Source organism: Carya illinoinensis, chromosome 13 (genome assembly GCF_018687715.1).
Source record: "Carya illinoinensis cultivar Pawnee chromosome 13, C.illinoinensisPawnee_v1, whole genome shotgun sequence".
NCBI lineage: Eukaryota > Viridiplantae > Streptophyta > Magnoliopsida > Fagales > Juglandaceae > Carya > Carya illinoinensis.
In genome coordinates this window covers 29,988,334-30,011,346 of record NC_056764.1, presented here as the reverse complement: position 1 = coordinate 30,011,346, position 23,013 = coordinate 29,988,334, and the positions used below count along the sequence as shown (strand labels likewise).

Genomic DNA, 23,013 nt, shown 5'->3' with positions numbered 1-23,013 from the left:
TTTTTTTTTTTTATTGGTATCGGGTGTCCAGAAACAACATCCCGACTAATCTCGAGGTGGATAGATTGTGTCTATTCTAATCTAGATAAAATAATAATAATAATAATAATAATTAATTAATTAATTAATTTTTTATGAATATTGTCTTTATGCCTTGTCTAGAAAACGAGAGGAGGAATAGCCTTGATGCAACCCACAACTCTATCTAAGATTATTCGTGATATTAGCATGAAGCAATGATGCATGTGGTTCAATCCTGACTATCAAATTATGTTTATGCTTTTTTCCTCTGAATATCCAAATGATGAAAAAATGAAATCTCCATGGAATACCCTAAAATAACCAATTGCATTGCTCACTTTCGGGCTGCATCCTTCTAGCCTCCATTTCCGGCAACAATCCCTATTGTGGCTTGGCCAGTGAAAATGGATCTAAATCAATTGTCGTGTCCATTGCTCTTCCTCTATTTGTTTTTTTTTTTTTAATTATTATTTTTCGTTCCTTGTCCTTTTGTGTTCTTGATTTATTTTATAATAAAATTTAATGCTCTTATGAATTTAATGCTTGGAATACATCAAATCATACAAAGTTTAAAACTCGACAACATTGAGCTTCTTTGTTCTTGAAGAAAATAGATAAATGGATACCCGTTTGCTGCCTGTTTGGCTTTGGCCATGGTCTGTGTAAAATACATCAATTTCCTTTGGAAACTGAGATGGATGATCAATGTGTTTATAATTAAGCATAAGACAAGCTAATTTTGTCTTTCAAATTGGAAGCTTTTCTTTTGTTTATGCACATATTGACATGACAATTAACCATTTTTTTGTTTGGTTTATAGAAACATCATCATGCATGGTACCCATCTCTGTTAACTATCAGTTGTCTCTTTACTATGTCTGCTTCCAAACATGATAGCTAGTAATGCACAGTGTCCATGCCACATACATGAACTAAATATAATAATAATGCACACATCAATTCTTGAATCTAATCAACTTTAATCCTCCACTGCCGTGTGCCGTCCACAATAAGTAAGTTGCGACCCAATAAGCTAGCTTGTACCGTTTATATAAATGATATTTACAGTTATAAATTATACAAATGTTGCACACATTTTTTTCAAAAAAATGAGTAATTATGAGACCTATGTAAAAAAATTAACTTTTAATAATGGATTCAAAACTTTTTAAAAAGAATACACGGCGCTTACACAATTCATAATTATATACAACAATACTAAGATATATATTTGTGCAATGGAAAGGCTATATAAATATATATATATATATATATATATATATATATATATTTAGATTTGCATAAGTTTAATTATTAGGTGCATTGGATCAAACTTGTGGGAGCATCAATACATTTTATTTTATTTTTTTTTTAATTTTCTGTTCTAAAATAGGATGCTTTTAATTATGTGGAGCAAGTATTAACAGTTTGTTGCTTTCTTGGGACCTTGAAATGATGGATATCATTTCAACTTGTGCATGCTAGCAATAGACAATATCATGAAACGTACCCTTGGCATATTCGTTTACTTTGTATTGCCATTATTTGGTTATAATTAATTAATGTGATATTACCAGAGAATTAATCCCTTTGAGATGGCCAAATTCTACTCTAAAAACCCACGCCATGGAATTGTTCTAATTGTGAGCTACTTATCAACATTTGTTCATATTTTCATGAATTTGTGTAGCAAAACTACCATCTTATAGCCTATACTTTCTTTTTTCGGTTTCCTTCTTTTTTTTTTTTTTTCCTCTCTTTTTTCTTTTTTTTACAAAATTTTCTTTTAAATTGAGTTAGAAAGCACTTCCTCCAACCCATTTAAACGATGACAAAGTTTTCCTCCAAATCCTAACAAAGGATGCTAATTAGCAATCAATTTAGTTGAAAGATGTAATATTTTAATTTTGATAATTTAGAGTATGGAAAATGCTAGTATGCCGTCTGTATTTGCCCCCTTATTTTGACAGTTCATGTATTTAGTTTTTTTAAATTTTTTTTTTCTTTATTGAATGATTAAGTAAGTAATTTTTAGTGTAATGGTATTTTTTTTATTTTTTAAAAATATTTAAAAATGTAAAAAAGAAAAAAAATGAGAAGAAAATTTATACCAACGGGCACACCTAACAATCAAAGTTGGGTGACACGCTAGCACCACTCTTTAGTGTATACTCTATTTTCTCATTTAATAATTTATAATGCCTTGCTCTATACATTATGGCATGTTGCTACTGCAGTTTTGATATGAAATGTTTATGACATGGACTAGAAGGTCATTCGTTGTCTTCAGACTTGGAGGGACATGGTAGAGATGAAATGCCATGGCATGGGGGGTGGTTGTCTTCCTTCTTTGAATCCAGTGAAAAATAATTGGTCATAGTTTTATAGATTATACAAAAAAATAAAATCACCCATTATTATGTAATTTAACATACAAGTTCACGTGGCTTCAAGAAGTGAATCTTATAATTGAGGGTACGTTCACATCAGCTGAAGATTTGAAATTTTTAATTTCAGCCAATAATCACTACAATATTAAATTATTCATAAAGAGTCTAAAGATGGAAATGATGATTGTACAAAGCATTATAACCATAGATAAGACATAGTCAGGGCAGTGTCATAATTGTGACAAAACCGAGTAGGTCAATTCCTGTTGTCTTAGCTTCTGTGGATTCATGTGGCAACCAACAGTGACGGGGCGTGTTCCAGGCTTGGCCCTAATAAAATTAAACTCTTTATAGCTGTGGAATTTCTAAAAATTGAATTGACAGTACAAGGTGAGCTCCTTCCAGAAACTCAGCAGAAGGATTTATTTATTAATTTATTTTTAATTTGTGTTATTAATTTAACATGAAGATTATACACTTAATAGTTCATAGCCTAAAGCATTAACATGCTTTAAACGCCAGATAACATTTATATAAGATAAGAATGTAATGGCAGTGATGAGGCTAAAAGATTTCTATGAGAAAACATGTATACATACACCAGCTAGGATGGGAAATGAAGAATGGATCATCAGCCACAAGGCAAAAAATTGATATAGAATTTCCATACATTTAAAGGGCAACTTATGTGCATTTAAAGCACACGTAAGACTTCTCAAATTAGTTTCCATTCCTCACAACTAAAAATAAGCAAAAGAACAAAACTCCAACTTGCCAAAGAATTGGATTTGCCCAGATCTGGATGAGAAACTTTGTGGCGGCCTATGGCACTGACTCAAAACCACCTGTTGAAAACGAAAAATGAGCCCCTTCAGGGGGAAAACGAGGTGACATAATCATATCCAATACATCAAGGAGCCAGTTAGTACAAGTATTGACACTTTTTTTTTTTTTTTCTTTTGAGGAAGTTTTGCCTTGCATCATCAAGCTATCACTATTATTCATCAATCTTAATGGTCATATCTTAACCAAAGATGTAAATGGTCAAAATTTGGTAGTTTAAGATGTCATACTAGGATGCTAAGCACATTGTTTCTTGTGTATTGGTGTCGCCTAGAGATGATTGTGGTCCGATACTTATTCAGTCCCTCATAGAAGACCTCTATAGCTACTCATCAGGGTGCATCTAGTGGTCAAAGGGCAAGCTTGGGATGAGTAGAAGATTCATGCATCTTGGGTTTGATTCTGCCTTAGAGTTCCCCTGAATAACCTGATACACAGTTTTGGCAGGCGGCTTGTGTACCTGGGATTTACTTCTATGGGGTAGATTAGAAGAACCATGCCTTGGTCGGGTTCCATGTCATCATAAAAGACCTCCATAACTAATAATATCTAGATCCAATTATTATGACCATGCCTTGGTAGGGTTCCATGTCATCATAAAAGACCTCCATAACTAATAATATCTAGATCCAATTATTATGGAAAACTTGATATCCATTCCTCATACACAATGGACAATCTGCAACAGATAACAGAGAGAAAGTCAAGAATGGTAGCAATGCCACTAATCCCACGACGATGATGATCCTGGTGTGCAAGTCATGTGTCCAAACGTGTTAGCTTTAGGTGGTGTCCCTTTTCCTCAAAGGAAAATATCTTATTCATTGGAAAAGGTTGGCCCTAATGCTTTTCAATACTCCATGTGTAATCAAGTTTCTGATTATAAGCAAAGACACACAGAATAAAGAACCTACCTTTATTTCTGAGCTGGGCAAGGGCTACAGCTATCCTTGTACCGACAAGAGCATTATTCTTCACAAGTGCAATGTCTATGCATCAGTTAAGATAGTTAAATAAAAAAAAAAAAACCATATATACAAACTCAAGGCAACAGTAAATGAAAAGGAAATGAATTATGATAAAAAAAAAATATTTTAAATGCAGACACATGGTTGAATTCATATGCTTGAGCAATTAACTTAAGAATGTTTAAATGCAAATCCTATATAAAAAAAATTTCTAGAATGATACAGAAAGGATACTTGAAGCAAGAGAGGCTCCTCCAGTTAGTTCATTCACTCTGGCAAGCAGGAAAGGAGTTTCAGCATTTCCTGTTATATTCTTATCCCTAATGATCCAACGCCATATTTATATAATTAGTACTCAGCATAAGATAATAGAATAAAAACATGTGGGAAAGGAAAATTTTTAACAGTTTGATGACAGGAAAGGCACATTTTACCTAGCCTCTTTAAGTGCTCTCTGTATGGCAGATTCAATTACGCTTCCAGAAGCAGAGTGTTCTTTTGGAATCGGAACAGCAATCAAAATTCCAGTATCAAGCTTTAGTTTCATGTTTGCATCTAAACAAAAAAACAAAAAAATGGAAATAGAAATCACTTAAAATATTTTGAAGGTAATGAAGAAAAGATGAAAATGAGCTGGCTGTCACTTGCCTATTAGTCGAGCACAGTCTTCTGGGCTATCCACACGACAAGGCACCTAGATTTTTTTGTCATGATCAAAGAACTTCAGTAAATTAAACTATACATTAAATTATATTGAACAAAACGTTTGCCAGATATTTCTGTGCAAGTCTAAAAACTTAGCATTTTAGAAATCATTCATATAATTACTTTTCTTCCTTGTAGGCTTTAATATCATTACATCTCTTAAGCTTTGCTATCTTACAATAAGTTTCAACCACCAAATAAATGCTGTGTTTCTTGCAACAAGAGAGAGATATTCTGAAGCTGATCTATAGGCACTCAACAATAGAAATTAAAGAGATACAAAAAATACAGAAAAAGAGGACAATGGTCTGCTTGAACGTATCAGAGATGCTAACCAATGCAATCCATTAGCTACTACCTACTTAATAGTGGAGTAATAGCAGAAACTATAGTTGAGAGTTAAGACAACAATTACAACGACTATTTTAATTGAACTTAAAAGAGTTTTTAAAGCAGAACAATACACTGTCAAGAAGACTTTTTCATTGAATGGAATAAAAACTCCAAGTATCAACAAAATACTGTGGTGCATTTCATGAAAAAGTTATACTATTTATAAGTTGGCGAGTAAACACACTATTTGTTATGAGAACCATTATAATTATTAAAAAAAAAATCAAAATACCAATACTTTTTCTATTTTAGCTGATGTGGACAGCTTTAACTTAGCGGTATGCTGGGTTATACTTATAAAATGCTAAGTTTATGTTATACTTAATCTTTTTCTAGCAAATGGATTTTTTCATCAATAAAATCTCTTATACTTATAAAATAAAATTCAACTCTAAGAATAATTGCTCAGCAATTGAGTCGACGACCAATACCTTGCAGCCACTTGTTTCAGTAAAAAATGCTGGAAACTCGTTGGTTTTGTAAGTAGCAACACAAACTCCCTGTGTTTCCTGTAATTACAATAAGAAATGCAAGGAAACAGAGAGGTAAGAAACTATAAGCTATACTTCTTAATCTGAAGCTCTGTTACTTCTAATGATATTGGAGATAAATTGGTTGGTACCAAATATTCCAGGGTCCTGGGAATATCTAACATTGATTTTACACCAGCAGAGATAACCGTTACTGGAGTCCTTCCAAGTTCAGTAAGATCAGATGATATGTCCATTGCTGCAAAGGAAACATGACCAATATGTATACCAACATAAATACTTAGGTTATTGCATTCCTATAAATGAGCATAAAATTTGAAAATTTATCAGCGAGCAGCAGCTCATTTTTAACAACACATTAGAGACTTGTCCTCCTTACTAAATTGCAGAACATTTAAATACAAATGATATATTCAACCATGATATGCCTTGTCTTGGTCTCTTACAGACAAGGTCGATTCATGCTCCAAACCAGACCATCACATGGGCTATAAACTCCACAACATATAACATACACGTCAGTTGGCTTGTTGAATAAACATAACACCCAACATATAAAAGAGTTTGCATCAGTTAAAACAGAAAGGACAAGATTCCTTCTACCTAGGTCTTTCTATGGTATACACCATTTACACTTGGATAGTGTCTCTGCTCATTAATAAAATTATCTTGTTAAAAAATCTACGGACAAAATTCCATGAAATATGGCTCTGCAACCCCAAAAGGCCAAAACAGCATGTGCACCATGCATATAATTAGAGATACACTTACTGTGCTCGCCATGCCTATGTACTCCTCCAATCCCTCCAGTGACAAATATAGGGATGCCAACCTGATAAGGTTTACATTGAATTATTAGCAAAACCTAATTAAGGATATCAGAACTGGAAAAAAAAAAAAAAGGGTCATAGTACAGCTGAATATGAAAAACTGGAAGTTAATGAGAAAACTGAGAACATGGTGGTCACCATTGAAGAAAAGAACATTGTTGCAGAAACAGTAGTTGCACCATTACCTCTGGTAGCCACCTAAAAAGAGCACAACTTAGCATGTAAAATCAGCAGCAAAAATATTGAACAGCCAAAAACAGAAGTTGTAGTTGTTAACAAGGGATTTCTTCCGTCAAAACCTTACTATATGATACAATATACAAGTATAAGAAACACAATAAGTCCTCTGAACATGCAGACTCAAGTATTAAAACATCATGGTGTTCTTTTTTCTTTTTTAAATCGAAACTGCTCATACAGGCTCTAAATATTTTGTGGCAGAAACCTTTTCAATAGTAGTGAAGTGTAAATTACTCAAGGCCGGTAATATCTCCAGATATCACGAGTCCTGTTGGTCATTAAACCTCATATATTGGAGATGATTAGTCCATGATATTACTCAGATTCATTTCATATCAATACTTTCCAAATTATTTTGTATCTTCTATGTAGTGTAGCCTGATCTTCTATATCATCAACCAAGCCAGCTAGTTTTCCCGTTAGTCCTTTTAATAAATTACTTCTGTTTTAGTCATTTAAAACCATCTCTGAAGCTTCTGGACTCCCAATCTTGCTGTAACCTACCTCATGGTATTAGCAACTAAATAGGTCAACACAGCAGTGCAACTTCTACTATGTATTCAAGTGAAATCTGAATACCTAATTGGCAGCAAGCCGACAAGACCTAAAGGAAATACTTGATTTTATAGGAAAAAAATACCATTTACAGAGGAACAACACCAACAAAGTTTCTTCCTGTGTACATGGGCTTCGCCTAGTTTCATTTACTTCAATAAAGTTTCTTACTTATCCAAAAAAAAAAAAAAAACACCAACAATACGAGTCAAGTCTTAAGTACCCATAGCACATAGGGTGCTTGACCAAAACTCCTATTAATTAGGACACATCATAATTATGCAACAATTTTTTTTTTTTTATACGTAAGAGATAAATATTATTGATTTGAATGCAATAGGCATAGCCCGTGCACACAGGAAGTATACATAAGAACACCTAAATACATTCTAGGAGCGATGAATTAAAGTCAGGAAATCATGAACATTGTCCCCGTTTAGTACAATAGCAGAAAACCAAAGCAGTAAAGTGTGGAGAAAAAAGTTCTTCAACTCTGTCAAAGTACGTTCCTGATCTTCAAAGCAGCGCGCATTCTTTTCCAACCAAATACACCACATGATACACAGCGGGATCATCTTCCACACTGCTGCCACTTGATGACAGCCTTGCATCTTTCTCCAACAACCCAACAAATCTACCACTCTCGAAGACATAACCCAAGCAACATCAACCCTTTGAAAAATCTCATCCCACAACTCCCTTGTAACCGCACAGTGTAGTAGGAGGTGATCCATGGATTCTCCATTCTTTTTACACATATAACACCAATCCATCACTACACACCCCCTCTTCCTTAGATTATCCGTGGTCAAGATCTTCCCAAGGGCATCGTTCCATACAAAGAAGGCTACTTGGGAAGGCACACGAGCCCTCCAAATGTTCTTCCAAGGAAATGGAGGATAATCTTGTGTTGACAAAATTTTATGGTATGCCTTAATAGTACATTTCTTGTGATCATTAGTGCTCCACTTCAAACGATCACACTAAGCCATGGGAGTCCCCATGGAGTATAGGAGTCTGAGAAAATCTGATACAATAGATAATTCCCAATCGTGAAAATTCCTATTAAAAAGAATATTCCACTGATGAGAACAATGAAAGAATAACCGCATATCCGCCATTGAAGCCTCCCTATTAATATCAATACGATAAAGAGTTGGAAAAGCTCTTTCCAATGCATGATCTCCACACCACATGTCCCGCCAAAAACTAATTCGATTGCCTTCTCCAACTACAAATCGAATATGTTTTTCAAAACATGACCACCCCCTCATAAACTTCCATAAACCCACATCATACCCCCCTCTCAATTCGTTGGAGCACCAAACACCCCAAGCAGCTCCATAACTGGCATCGATAATTTCCTTCCATAATGAATCCCCCCTCCGAGTGGTATCTCCATAACCATTTCTCCAATAAAGCTTTATTGAAAATTCTTAAGTCGCACACTCCCAACCCCCCTACACAATTGGAGCACAAACTATCTTCCATCTAACTAGATGGAATTTCTTCTCCTCCCCCAATGCATGATCTCCACACCACATGTCCCGCCAAAAACTAATTCGATTGCCTTCTCCAACTACAAATCGAATATGTTTTTCAAAACATGACCACCCCCTCATAAACTTCCATAAACCCACATCATACCCCCCTCTCAATTCGTTGGAGCACCAAACACCCCAAGCAGCTCCATAACTGGCATCGATAATTTCCTTCCATAATGAATCCCCCCTCCGAGTGGTATCTCCATAACCATTTCCCCAATAAAGCTTTATTGAAAATTCTTAAGTCGCACACTCCCAACCCCCCTACACAATTGGAGCACAAACTATCTTCCATCTAACTAGATGGAATTTCTTCTCCTCCCCCATACACCCTCGCCCCCCCCCCCCCCCACCCAAAAAAAAATAATAATAATAAGAATGCCCTAAAAAGTTTCTCAATCTTGTTCCCCACCCCTACCGGTAAAGTTAACAGAGATTAAAAAAAAAAAAAAAGTGGGGAGGTTTGTAAGGGTGCTCTTAATAAGGGTGAGATGACCTCCTTATCCATATGTTTTAATGTTTCTCTTGATTTCAAGATAAATGTCTTATAGGACTATATGATAATTACTTTGGAAGTATAGGACGATATGATAAATAAAGATACCATTGGAGAATTTAACAAATATTCAATAACATTTTAAATTTTCAGCAAATCCGTTACGAACTCAATGGAACAAAAAAAATTCCTCTTCTGATCAAAGTGGGAAATCCAAAAAAATCCATTTAATATAAAACAAAATAATAAGATGTCCATGAATATATGTCACAAACGATATACTGCATGCACATGTTGGCTAATCTAAGAGCTACTCACAACGTGCACAATGTCCCGCCTAGCTGTCTTCTGAGCCCTTGTTCCCAAAATTGCAAGTCTTTTCAATTCTTCCATACTCAAGCCTACATAGACATATATTCACATTATGGAATAAGAATTAAAATAGATAATCCCAAGAAGTAGACAAGGTCTGTAATCCCCCTTCCACCCCAACACGACATACACACACATAAATCCCTTGACAATCTTGACAAGTATTCAGTAATTTTACTAATATTTCGGGTGATAACTTTCATAGTGAGGCCCAATCATATATGGTCAAGTGATCAACAAAGCTGAGGACAAATATTCCACCAAGCAGATAAACTAGAGGAAATATGATTATTTGATGAACTCGGGCCATTATTTTATACTGATCTCTCCGAAGTCCGAAGAACATTTTGAATCTCAAAATGTCAAGCCTCAATGAGGCTGATTTATGGAAAACTAGATCTAATCAACATATGAAACAAAGTGCAGACTCTGATATTCTATATTGAGTCATAATGATGAACCATTTTATGGTTGCTCACTATTGTTTATCCCATGGGCCATGTGATAGTTGCAGTTGAAAAATTTCTCAACATCAATATGTACAATGTAGGAACATACATATATATGTCCTAATGGCACAAATACATACTGTTTAAGCAAATGGCAGCTGTGACAGTATGTGTGATCCCACTCCAACAAGCACATAACAAAAACACCATAACTAAATAGTGGAAATCCATCTAATATGCTTATGGTTTTCAGAAATCCCCCAAAAATTATGGCAGATCAAAGCACAGTTCAAAATTGGGTGCTAAAAACATTTGATCAAGCTCTTACACTAGATTTACTTCAATGAAACTTTTCAATGGTCAACTCTCCAGGTGCACATTTATGCATACATCTATGGTAAAAGAATAAGTTTAATATAAACACCTACGCATGGTATGCCATCTAAAATTGCAACAGTAGCCGGAACAGCTCCGTTTGTCTTAACAATTGCCTCCAGCTCCTTTGCAGTTTCCAAATTTTGAGGATATGGCATTCCTGAATTTGTATAGAACATGATTCAAAGTCTGCACCATTTTATATTTATCATGCAGTATACATATGAAGCATTTATGAACAAAAATTGCATATGATTGTGCTTCTAAGAATGAAGAAAACAATTCCTTACAAAAAATGTATATTCTGGATCATAATCAATCAAATTGTTATGTCAATCATATTAGGTTCAATTGAAGAGTTAATTTGGCACATAGTATGGTTTCCAACTCAGAAGAATGCCAAAGGGAACCAAAAAAATATTCTCGGTAGTCCAAAAAACTCAACACAACTATTTCGATGGGAACCATTACACCCAAATAAATCATGGCCACACAGAAATTTAGGTACAAAGAAATACTACTATCAATGAAGAAAGTTTAGCATGTGTAGTGCCTAGAAGGGTGGTTGATCTTTTTGCAAACTGGAGAGGATCATGTGTCAATCTTCAAGTCACAGCAGTGTGGAAGATTGTCCCCAGTGGTGTATTTGGACGAAAAGAAGTTATCAGAATTTCAAAGACTGAAAACGATCATTTGATGAACTTAGACGTCTCTTCATCAATACCTTGTATATATGTGAAATAGCTATAAATTTCAATGGGCTAAAGTCTCCATGATTTCCTTGTACTGTTCCTGTTTTTAATCCTCAACTAAGTGCTTTCTCTTGTATAAGTCCAGTGTACTTAGGCTAAGCCTATTTATTATTTATCAATAAAGTTTTTGTTCACCTTAAAAAAAAAAAAAAAAAAAATGAGACATTACAAAAGTTTTTCCAAGCATTGCTACAAAGTATCTTACAAATAATTAGCCTTATGAAACCTTCAGGTATTTTTCCCTTATAGAAAACAAAGACAAAAAGATACCATCCGACACTTGAACAATTCTCCAAGAAGGCAAGAACTAAGATCCTCTAAACGCAAAGCAATAACTCTACCAAGAACAAGCGAAGCCCAAAGCTAAAATTACCATGGGAAATAATGGTGGATTCAAGAGCAACCACTGCACGCCCACAAGACAAGGCTTCCGAAACCTCCGGAGAAATCTTGATTAACCTTCCAGCGAGACCATCACTGCCACCCTATATATAAAAAATAAAAATAATAACTTCTTGATAAGTAAAAAATAAAAATAATAGCAAAAATAGAAAGATATTTAAATTGATCATGGTAGAAGAAAAGCAAGCAGTAATTGATGAATAACCACACTTTGAATAAGAGTAACTTGAGCATTAGTTTAATCGGTTTAAGCATTGCCTTGAAAACCTAGAAGTGATAACTGTGGTAGGGGGCAAAAGGAAGGACCTTGTCGTTGTTTGAGTCAGTGGGGTGGAAGTGTCCTCGCAGATTGGAAAGTCGAGAGAGTGCTGAAGAAGACATTTCTCGACACCGAGGAGACCAGCAGTGCAGGAAGCCCACCCGATCGACTTGTCTCTCACTCTCTTTACCTTTATTTTTTGGTGGGGAAGATCAAAACGGCTTTACCTGAATTCTTAGGGTTACTTTAGGAAATACATTGACTTTTTTTTTTTTTACCCTACAAACAGAAACTATCATTCATAAAACATTAACCATTTTAGTACTTTATAAAAATTGATTTTTTTTTTAAAGTGAGATTGAGGTGATTTAATAGAAAATTATTTTTATTAAATCTAAGGTTACATTTCTGAGATAAGATGAGTTAAAATGAGATTTAAGTTGAAAGTTAAATAAAATATTATTAGAATATATTGTTTTAATATTATTTTTGTATTGAGATTTTAAAAAGTTGAATTATTTATTTTATTTTTGTATTGAGATTTGAAAAAGTTGAATTGTTTATTTTATTTTGTATGGAAATTTGAAAAAATTGTAATGATTAAGATGAGATAAAATAAAAATTTTCTGAAAGTAAACAAGGTAGAAACGTTAGGAGTTACTACCTTACGTGTCAAACACTTTGGAAAGTCTTCAATGAAGGGGCAAGGGGCAATTTTTTTTTTTATAAGTAAAAATATTATATATATCAATAGGAGTAACCAAATACACTGAACGTATACAATAAAATACTTAACTCATTCTAGCTAGCCCCAAATAATCCAAAAAGCCCATGAAAATTAAAAATCTATCTAAAATACATCAAGCCCTACCCCAACCCCAAAATACATATATCCAAAATATACACCTACACAACCTCAACTGCCGTAAGACTAGTACTCCACCTGAAAGTCCCTACACGAGGACGTCTTCATAATGCCCTCTCTTTCATCTTCCCTTAACTTGAGCTAACTTGAGTTGCCTTCCTTAGCGTCATAGTTGATTGTCCAAAAAAGACGCTTTAACTCCATTCTTTTCTTAAAATTTGATTTGGTTTCAAGCGAATGGTTCACCTATATTACAATGACTAATAGAGGCGGACCACTCCATATGAAAGCCCCATAATATGTTGAATCTTGTTAACCTTATGCAAAATCCAATTTGATGGTAAACCAACTATGTTATTTGACAGAGGAAGAGAAACCAAGGGAACAACTTTATTCCCAGACACAGTTCCCAATTACTCTCCCGACCCTAGTTATTCCTCCTTACAAGGCACTAATGATAAACCCGTAATTTCCTCATCGTAGTGTCCTGCGTTCAAATCCCGAACCTCCTCAACAACTATATTGTTGCTGTCACAATTAGGGGTTCCTTCACCTTCAACATAGGTGTCGTCGATCCATCGATGAGAACATTGCTTATAAGTGCGTTACCCCTCGACGACATTTTCTGTGCCACTTTGTCATACCCTACTACTCCCTCAATAAGCATAGAACAAGTAGAGGGAGCATACCTTTTGTTATCCCATTTTCATCTTATAAAAGAAGCTTTTTTGCTTCTTTCAAGGTACTCAAAAACATGGAAGGATCCCCCATCTTCAGCGGAAAGTGAACCTTGGAAAAATGTATCAACCTCAAATACAACTAGTGACTGAGGGCAGCAGACGACAAATCAGCGTGAATAGTGATACAGACGTTCGACGACCCTATCTGACAACATTAAAGTGCCATTTGCCGGTGCACTTTAGGCCTTCAAACTTGTAGGATCTACCCCCTGCCCCCTCGTTCGTTTTCAACCCACCACCCAAACTCTTGACAAAGTCCAACCCTTTCTCCACATTAATCATAAAATCTCTCACATACTCCATAATTCCCGTCAATTAAGCTTTTATTGCCCACAAGACGCCCTCCACTTCTCCCACACCCAAACACTCAACCGAGACAGCCATTCCACCCTGCACCACATGGTGCTTACCCTCCACTTCTTCTAATTTCACCTGACAACCTTTGTCTCCTACTAGTGTTTTACCATCTTCTTCCTCTGCAGAGCTATTCTTGATTGGATTACCTGCCAATGACCTCAACATTGAGGCGTTCGAGACACCTTGATCGAGGAAGGCCTTCCTACTGTCTTTCCATCAACGAACTTCCCTCTGTTTGCATGATTTAGAACAGCAGCTTTGGACCTAGTGACGCTTCATATGGAATTCAGAAAACATTTCCATCCGATGTCATTTGCACCTTCAGGGATCACCAACAAACATTTCCTTCTTCTAGTTTGAAATTCTGAAAGTTGTAAAAAATTGCCCATTGCGTTAAGATGATGTTGAATTATGAGAACTCTATTACCCATCCTTAACTCCCTAAAGAATCCATCATGACATATGAGTTCTAAACAATCCTTTATCCCCTTACCAACCCATGAACCTGCCATCCCATATAGGTACATGAACTTAGCTATCATTTTACTATGTTCAGAGATGCGAAAGTTATTTCCTCCCTCTTTCACAAAACAAAAGTTTTTTATTTTACCTTTAACCACCTCTCACCTTTCCATCTAAAACGAATCAGTGTTGCACGTCATCATCCTCTGGTCCCAAGTCACAGCATCATCTTCCAAAACATCAAGCTTCCTCTCACTTCATCATCGCAGGTATCATCTCCCAAAGCATGCAGATCTGAGCTGGCAAAATCAAAGGAGTGGATTCCTGAGAAAATCCGATCATCGGGGGAGGACCAATGCTAGAGTGTTCTCAGATGAGTCACCTGAGCCCAACAGTATTGTCTGTGGTGGTGGAGGCACAAATCTAATGAATGATGGTCTAAGAGATCTCCTTGAAGATGTTGAATCTCGTCACCGAAAGGAGGAATGACATCAAAGTGCTCTCAAAGGAGTCGTTAGGGCCTGTCGATCGTCGCGAGATGTAGATTTGGATGAAGGAACATGTTCTAAGTTTCCAAATGTCTGTATTTACCCTAGAATCATAGAGAGGAAAAAAAAGAGATAGAATGATAGAGTGAGGATCACACAGGGCTTTGCCCTAGAATCGACTCTTTCACTTTAGCTACTGAGCACAAGCTCTTTCACCTTAGCGACTGTGCACAATGGAGTCCAACCCTCGATTGGATCACATATATATAAATATATCTTGATAATTTTCAAAGAAAGAAAATGGAGGAGATTTTGGGGTAGAGGTAAATTTTGGGGCAAAGGTAGGACTGTTCACTTGACTCGAACCGACCCGTTTTAAGAAACTTCCGTTAACCGATTGGCAGAACAAACGGTTGCCCGAACCAGATTTGTCCTATGAGAATCGGTTTCCAACCTGAACCGAAATTTTAAATTACAAAAAAAAAAAACCATTCATTAATAGAAGTCAGTAATACTTTTTCTTACCAGAATGCTCTAGTACTTAAGTTGTTGAGTTTGCTTTAAGCTTTAAGTCACATCGTCCATTAGTGAAACTCTTTTACAAATCTACTTCATTTTTTTTTTACCTTATTCTTTCGTTTTATACTCTCTTTTAAGTGGGTTATTGTAGGATCTTCAAGATTTGTGTGATCGAAATCCCTCTCAAATCTCGTCAACTCCAATAGCAGATCTCCTCCTCTCTTTCTATATATATATATATATATATTTAGATATATAAAGCTAAGACTGATAAGGCTAGCCATGTCAGAAACTAGTCTTATCATCTACAAGGTCTTTCTTGCTTCTTCTTTGGCTCTGTAGTTCTCACCCAATCCGCCACACAGACTGCTCTTAACCAAAACTCTCCCTTCCAAACACTACAAGATAAGTTCGGAGAACAAGATCTGAAATCCAAATAAAGTCTAATCTATTGTTTGCTTTTCTTTTCTTCATTGTCATTGATAACGGCAGAGAACATGATCTTGAAGTCTGTATTGGAAGACAATGTATGAAGAAATTGAAGTTGAGGATCGAATCCAGATATGTCTTGTAAGACCACAAGGCATGCGGGGTCCCTTGTCTCTTTCTTTCTCTTTGAATCTAGATCTATCTCTTTCTTTCTCTTTGAATGAATCTGGTTTGGAATCCCTTCCCAAGTACAATACCCAAATGAAAAATCCTAGAAACAAAACCCAGACAAAGAAGACAACGGGGAAAAATAGAAATCGGTTAATAACCCGATTCCGAACCCATTTTTTGGAACGGTTATGGAACATTCCGAATTCTGAACTAATTGTTTTCTGATCGATTCATTCGTGTCTGGTCGGGTCGAATTTTCGATGGGAATCGGTTGCCAGTTATTTTGTTCACCCCTAGGCAAAGGCACAAGGAGATTTGGAGATTTTGGGATTTTGGGATAGTTGTTTGTCTTAGGAAGCAAGGAGAGTAGATTCACAGAGGAGATTCACAGTGAAAAGGAGAGGAGTTTCTAAGCTAGGAGGAACAACTGTGAGAGAGAAATGACAAACTTTATCTGAGTTGAATAAATGAGTAATGTTAGATATAATTATAGATTATGCAAGTACTGCGCATTCCTTTTAAAAAATAGCAATGTTCACTATTAAAAATTCAATTTTTCATAGTCTTCATATTTACTCACTTTTTTAAAAAGAAGTGCACTACACTTTTTTTTTTTTTTAAAGAAGAGCCGGTAGTCATATGGTAGTTGTCCCATCCCAAATTTATTAATAAACCATCACTTATGGCGGATGAATACTGTGGTTACAAGGGAGTTTACAGATAAGAACATAAAAAACTTTCCAAATATAAACCCACCAAAGCCGAAACAAAAGAAACAAAGATACAAACAATCTAAACAAGCCTATTAAAAACCACAAATAAAGCTAAACAGGCTTGAAACATGACATGTAAAAAATCTAAATAAGCCTAGAAGAAACAAGGTCAGAAACATAAACATAAGCCTAAAAATCAAACCAAAAAAAGAAAAAAAAAAAAACAAAGTTAATGACAGAAATAAGGAAGGCCTAAGAAATCCAGTCTCACAATACCTTTTAAAAACTGGGGAAGATCTTGGTTACCATTATACGTGACATTCATACCCATTTTCCCTTCTTTAACAAGAAAATCCATCGCATTGTTACCTTCCCGAAATTGATGAACCACCACTAAATTAATCCCCTCAAGCTCCTTTAGCAAAACCTCCCAAAAATCGCAAAGATACCTTAAGGTACATTTGCCATTGCGAAGCCGATCTACAACAATTTGAGAATCACTTTCAATAATCACATTGACCATATGGAGCCGTTTACACAGTCTAATACCATCCAAAATAGCTTTCACTTCCGTGCCATTGTTTGTACTGACTCCATAGGAGGCTAAAAAAGCCACTTTTACCATACCATTACAATCTCTAATAATACCGCCCCCTATCCAATTTTTGGGATTACCTCTATAACTCCCGTCACAATTAAGCTTCACACAACCTGTAGGAGGCCTAGACCATTTAGCAATTTTTCCAGGTCTCATAGAAGTTTGTGGCCTCTCCAAATTAAATTCTTCCAAAATCTTCAAATCGTGCATGGATAAGTTACTAAACGATCTAAGGTTATTAGCCAATAACTTAATCCACACCCAAACACTTCTCCATACAGTCACAACCGTATCATACTTTCCATCCATTTTAGCCTTATATCTTCTTTTCCATAGACACCACATAATAAGACAAGGAATTAAACCAACTAAAGTACCTTAAAAGGAAGTTTTTTTGCATAATTAAACTAGGTAGATACTCTATTTTTTCAAGGTAAACTATGCCTACATGGAATACCCAAAGCAATACTAGCATAAAACCAAACGTCTAGAGCCACAACCCCTATAGAAACAATATGATCGTTGTTTTCTATGCATCTTTGATCACAACAATCACATGGAGAGGCAAGAGACACACCTTTACTTTGAACCCGAGCATCCACAGGCAAACAGTTAAACTAAATTTTCCACAAGCAAGTGAGATACGTTTCGGTAACAGCTGGTGCCAGAACCAATCATGCCATGGTAATTCCTGTCCTCTTTTCCTCACCACCTCCCATGCTGTACTAGTTAAAAAAACACCATTAGAGGAAGGCATCCACACAATCATATCTAGACCTTGGGTACCACTATTCGGCATCTGTAATATTTCCTCAGTAATCTCCTCACCAACCAGCTCCCTAAGGATGCCCTAATCCCAAAAATTATTGGACCAACAATGTTGAATACGCAATCTATTATTAGCAATATCTTCAACCCTACCAAAAGGGGGCTTGACGCCAACCATCGATCAAACCAAAAAGAAGCATTACCACCACACACCAGGATAGTCACATTGTCCATAACTTCTGGCAGCCCTTTTGTAATCGACCTCTAGAATCTAAAATCAGTCGGCCTCGCCTTGTAAGAAGAAATATGGCTAATTTAAAGGTATTTGGCATGTAAAAATTCAGACCATAGATTATTAGTAGATAGAATTCGAAAGGCAAACTTCATATGAAGAGATTTTTGGACCTCTTTAAGGTCTCGCACATCCAACCCTCCTTCTTTAATAGGCAAACATATTTTACTCCATGAACTCCGGTGATAATTTCTTTTACCATCAATCTCCCCCTAAAGAAAATTAGCTAACAAAGCTTTAATGCAAGACAACAAGATTGAAGGCACAATCATCACAGACAATAAGCGGATTGGCATACTTGTTAAAACATGCTTGACTAAAATCAATCTACCACCCAGCAATAACAACTTAAACTTCCAATCGGTTACTTTTTTCCTCACTTTTTCTATTAATGGCTCAAAAACTCGGGTTGTCAACCTACCTAAGATCAACGGCGCACCCAAATAGGTGACAAGAAACTTTCATTCCTTAAAGCTCGTAATGCTCAACAAACTCCTCTTCCGTGATGCCAAAATCAAATTAGAGGGAAATATAGTAGATTTATCCCTACTAATTTTTTGACCCCACCATTTCTCATAAGTTTCAAGAGTGTGCATCAACTGTTTAATAGACCTCTTACCCCCATTAGCAAAAATAAGAATGTCATTAGCATGTAGTAAGTGAGAAACCAAAGGAGCACCAATCGAATGACTAAATTTTGCAATTCGCCATTCCTCAAAATTTTTTCTGAGTAGCCTCGTCAACACTTCTTCCAAGAGGATGAATAAATAAGGGGAAAGAGGATCCCCTTGACGAAGTCCCCTTTCAGATTGAAAATTACCTTTAAAGGTTCCATTCATCATAACAAAAAATCACTAAGTCTGCACACAATTTGCAATAAGTTGACAAATTTTTTTATAGAAACCAAATGCTCGGATCACATGCATCAAAAAGTCTCAATTCACCCTATCATATACCTTTGTCATATCAATTTGTATCCAAACATTACCACCAACAGTTTTTTTATGCAACGACTGAATCATCTCCTGAGCAAGAGTAATGTTCTCAAAGATACTTCGGCCAGAAATAAAAGCATTTTGTTCATGAGAGACCAACTTATCAAGAATAGAAGTTAGGCGATTCATAATAATCTTCAAAAAAAATTTAGAAGCCACAGAGCACAAACTAATAGGGCAAAACTTATCAAAATTGGAAGGTTCAGACACTTTCGATATAAGAACAATAAATGAGGAAGAATAAAATCTGGATAGAGGAGCACCCCTGAAAAGGTCTCTTGCAGCCTCCACTACATCCTCCTTGATAATATCCCAGCAAGACATATAAAATTCCAAACCAAAGCCATCAGGACTCGAACTACTATTTTTTGGGATAGAAAAAACAGCTTGCTTCACTTCCATTTCAGAAGGTGCCACACATAACTAGTGATTCTCTACATTCGAAATTTTCTTCTCACTAAGATTGGGTTGAACAAAGTCAATTTGGAGTCAATACCAAATTATAAATTTCATCGAAACTAAAATATATAAAATAGCCAGGCAGCTTTAAAAGAAAAATGAGTCTGTATAATGAGTTATTTATGATGAAAATAAATGTACATTTGTCACAAAAATACTCTTCTTTTAATAAAAATAATAATTATTTTAATAAAAAATAATTAACAACAAATAAATAATTTTATTATAGATCCATTGTGCCTACATTTGCATGCATACTCTGTCACCAACTAGTGCGCATATCAATATTATATAACAAAAATTTTATGCAATCACTTTTGTGCACTCCATTGATATTATAATTAGCTGTCACTACAAGAAAAACGGTCTTTTGCAGCGATTTATATATTGTTGCAAAAAAAAATCGCTGCAATAGGTAATCTGTAACAGCCCGCTAGAAATTTAATTGTGAAATTTCTATTAACTTTAAGAACCTCGTGAAAACCCCATAAGTTTTCACGAATCCATTAATCATATAGGTTTTTGTCTAATTACATAGTTAGTGTTATTATTTACTATGGTATCAGAAGTGTATTTTTGATTATTGGAGATAGTTAGAAGTGTCAAAATGTATTATGGTTTGTGCCATTAGACTCGGAGAGTTATTTAAAGTCTTATGGCGCAATAACATTTTTTCATATTTTCGGTCAAAACGTCTATTTAAAACTGTAGATATTATTGGATAAAAAGAAATATCTTGAGGTAATTTTCATGAATATTATTGGGTAAAAATATTTTGAGTTGATTTTTATAGATATTATTAGATAAAATATTATGAGATAATCTTTTATAGATATTTTGGGTAGGAGAAAACTACACTCAACTCTCAACTCCAGCCTCATTTCTTCCATATCTCATCCATAATTATCTCCAGCCACCTCTCCCCACGAAATTATCTAATTACACCTTCCAATAAAAGATTATCAAACACTCTCTCTCGGACAGCTTTTAGGAGGTCTTTTGCACGCCCATTTCGAAGCTGTTGTAAGTGTTTTATCATAAAGTCTCCTTCATATAAGTTGTTCCTTTTTTAGTCTAGTTTACATGGATATCTTATTTGCCCCATTTGAAGATCATTTGGTCAGTCAAATATTGTATAAACTATAGAAAGGTCATTCTGGAAGATAAACTGGAGAATATGTTATAGTTTGGAGTTTTTGACCAAGCTAATGGATAGATATTGGTCCGAAATTTTTATGGAGTATTGTTAACATGTATATGTGACTATTGGTTGAGGATTTTTGCATGATTAAAGGTTTTGATGAAAGATTTACTTAGATTTAGAAACTTAGAAACTGGAAGAAGAAAAACAGTTTCTGTTTTGAGAAAGTTTAACTCTTTGGTGGTCTAAACCTATTCTAATGACTTTAATAATTTTATTGGAGGATCCTAAGTATCTTATATACATTTTATATTATTATTTTGAAGATATTTGATGTTAGTTTCAAAGATATGAAATTTTATGCAAAGAGATATTCAAACAAGCCAAAGTGTGGATATTCTTGGCTAAATTTATGTTTTGGTTAATTTCTAACCATGTGATCTTGAATTAGAAGCTTATATATGTTTTAGGACATCTTTTTAAACCATGTGATGGTTTGGTTTGAAGATCATATATTTATAAGTCATAGATCAAGATATTTATCAAAACTAGTTGAGGAAAAAGTTTCTGTTTTTGGATTAAGTGTAAAATCAAAAACTCCAAATGTTATTTTGTGATTTTGGTGACTTTGGTTTGATGATTTAAAGCATGGTTGATGTTAGGATGATATTATGAATATGTTAGAAGTAAGATTTGATTTTTTGAAACTCTTGGAGATGTTTTGATTTAATGTCAAAACTTGTGATTCAAGTGCTTGGATCTTTTTACAAAAAAGTTTGGTGTTAATTATTAGCTTTTTCTAAATGGATGTTTTAAGTATGATTTTGAACTTAGGATTGGAAGATGTTTGTTGCAAAATTTTGGTTTAAGCATGAGTTTTGAAATTTGAAGGAATTGCAACAAAAATCAATGGAAATGGCCTATGGATGTTTCGGTCATAATGTGTTCTTCATAGTTGTGTTTTGTTTTAAATCTTTCTGAGTTGATATTTAAGTTTAGGACAAAATTTACATGATGAATGTAAATTTTGGAAACTTTTGGAGTTAGTATGCAAAATCCTTAAGTTATGGGTAAAACGGTCATTTTCCCACATGTAGAGAGTAAAATGAAAATTTTACTCTTTAAGTTAGTATTTTCCATATTTCAAATTATTAGTGATTTAGTTCTAACTTTTAGAATCACTAATTACAGTTCCTCGTGATCGCACTTGAAGTTTTATAAGAAACGCGGAGATCGAGGTAAGTTAGCTTTTAACTTACTAGCAGTCTACTGTGTATGTGTGCTAAGTAAAGGAACTACAGTGTATGTATGTATGTTATCAAATATGTCATGCCATGCCAAGTTATCACGTAATTGTCTATTATACAGAATTTATTCTGTCATCAATTTTTATCTGTTACATAATATATTCTGTCATGTATTACTGTACATTACAAGTATGTCATGTTAAATATGTTGTCTGTTATATGTTATGCCATGTTATGAAATGTTTCTATCTCAAGTTGGTCATGTATTTCAAGTTATGTTCAAATCACGTTATGTTACGTTAGGGCTTCAATCCTTTCGTATTCCAGTCACGTTTCATATTAAGTTTGTGTAGAATACATGGGGCCACAACAACTGTGGAGTATGTATTTACACATAGAATACATGGGGTCACAACAACTGTGGAGTATGTATTTAACTGCATTGTGATGTGTAGAATACATGGGGCCACAACAATTGTGGAGTATGTATTTACACGTAGAATACATGGGGCCACAACAACTGTGGAGTATGTATTTTTAATGTTAAGTCAAGTTTGTGTAGAATACATGGGGCCACAACAACTGTGGAGTATGTATTTACACGTAAAATACATGGGGCCACAACAACTGTGGAGTATGTATTTTTCATGTTAAGTCAAGTTTGTGTAGAATACATGGGGCCAC

The 23,013-nt window shown here is 35.0% G+C and overlaps 1 protein-coding gene across 2 annotated transcripts; it reads right to left on the bottom strand.

Annotated features, from left to right (window-relative positions):
* Positions 1-2,970: 2,970 nt before the first annotated feature.
* On the bottom strand, positions 2,971-12,295 carry LOC122292743 (pseudouridine-5'-phosphate glycosidase). 2 transcript variants are annotated; one of them, XM_043101229.1, is made up of 13 exons: positions 12,133-12,295; positions 11,798-11,909; positions 10,722-10,832; positions 9,795-9,877; positions 6,780-6,839; positions 6,583-6,643; positions 5,943-6,049; positions 5,752-5,829; positions 4,871-4,916; positions 4,657-4,777; positions 4,457-4,542; positions 4,169-4,243; positions 2,971-3,256 (listed from the first exon to the last, which is right to left on the bottom strand). In XM_043101229.1, the coding sequence occupies exons 1-13, from the start codon at positions 12,205-12,207 to the stop codon at positions 3,234-3,236; spliced, it is 1,038 nt and encodes a 345-aa protein (XP_042957163.1). In that variant the 5' UTR covers positions 12,208-12,295; the 3' UTR covers positions 2,971-3,233. The 2 variants fall into 2 exon arrangements, with proteins under 2 accessions (XP_042957163.1, XP_042957164.1); XM_043101230.1 differs by lacking the exon at positions 12,133-12,295 and having other exon boundaries at positions 10,722-10,861.
* Between the last annotated feature and the right edge of the window lie 10,718 nt (positions 12,296-23,013).

Excerpts from the sequence above, each read along its gene's own strand:
- LOC122292743 (XM_043101229.1), bottom strand. The coding sequence starts at position 12,207 with ATGTCTTCTTCAGCACTCTCTCGACTTTCCAATCTGCGAGGACACTTC. Across the intron at positions 6,644-6,779 it reads CAATGTTCTTTTCTTCAATG|GTTGGCATCCCTATATTTGT; the intron begins GTGACCACCATG and ends AAACCTTATCAG. Across the intron at positions 4,244-4,456 it reads AGGAGCCTCTCTTGCTTCAA|ACATTGCACTTGTGAAGAAT; the intron begins GTATCCTTTCTG and ends ACTGATGCATAG.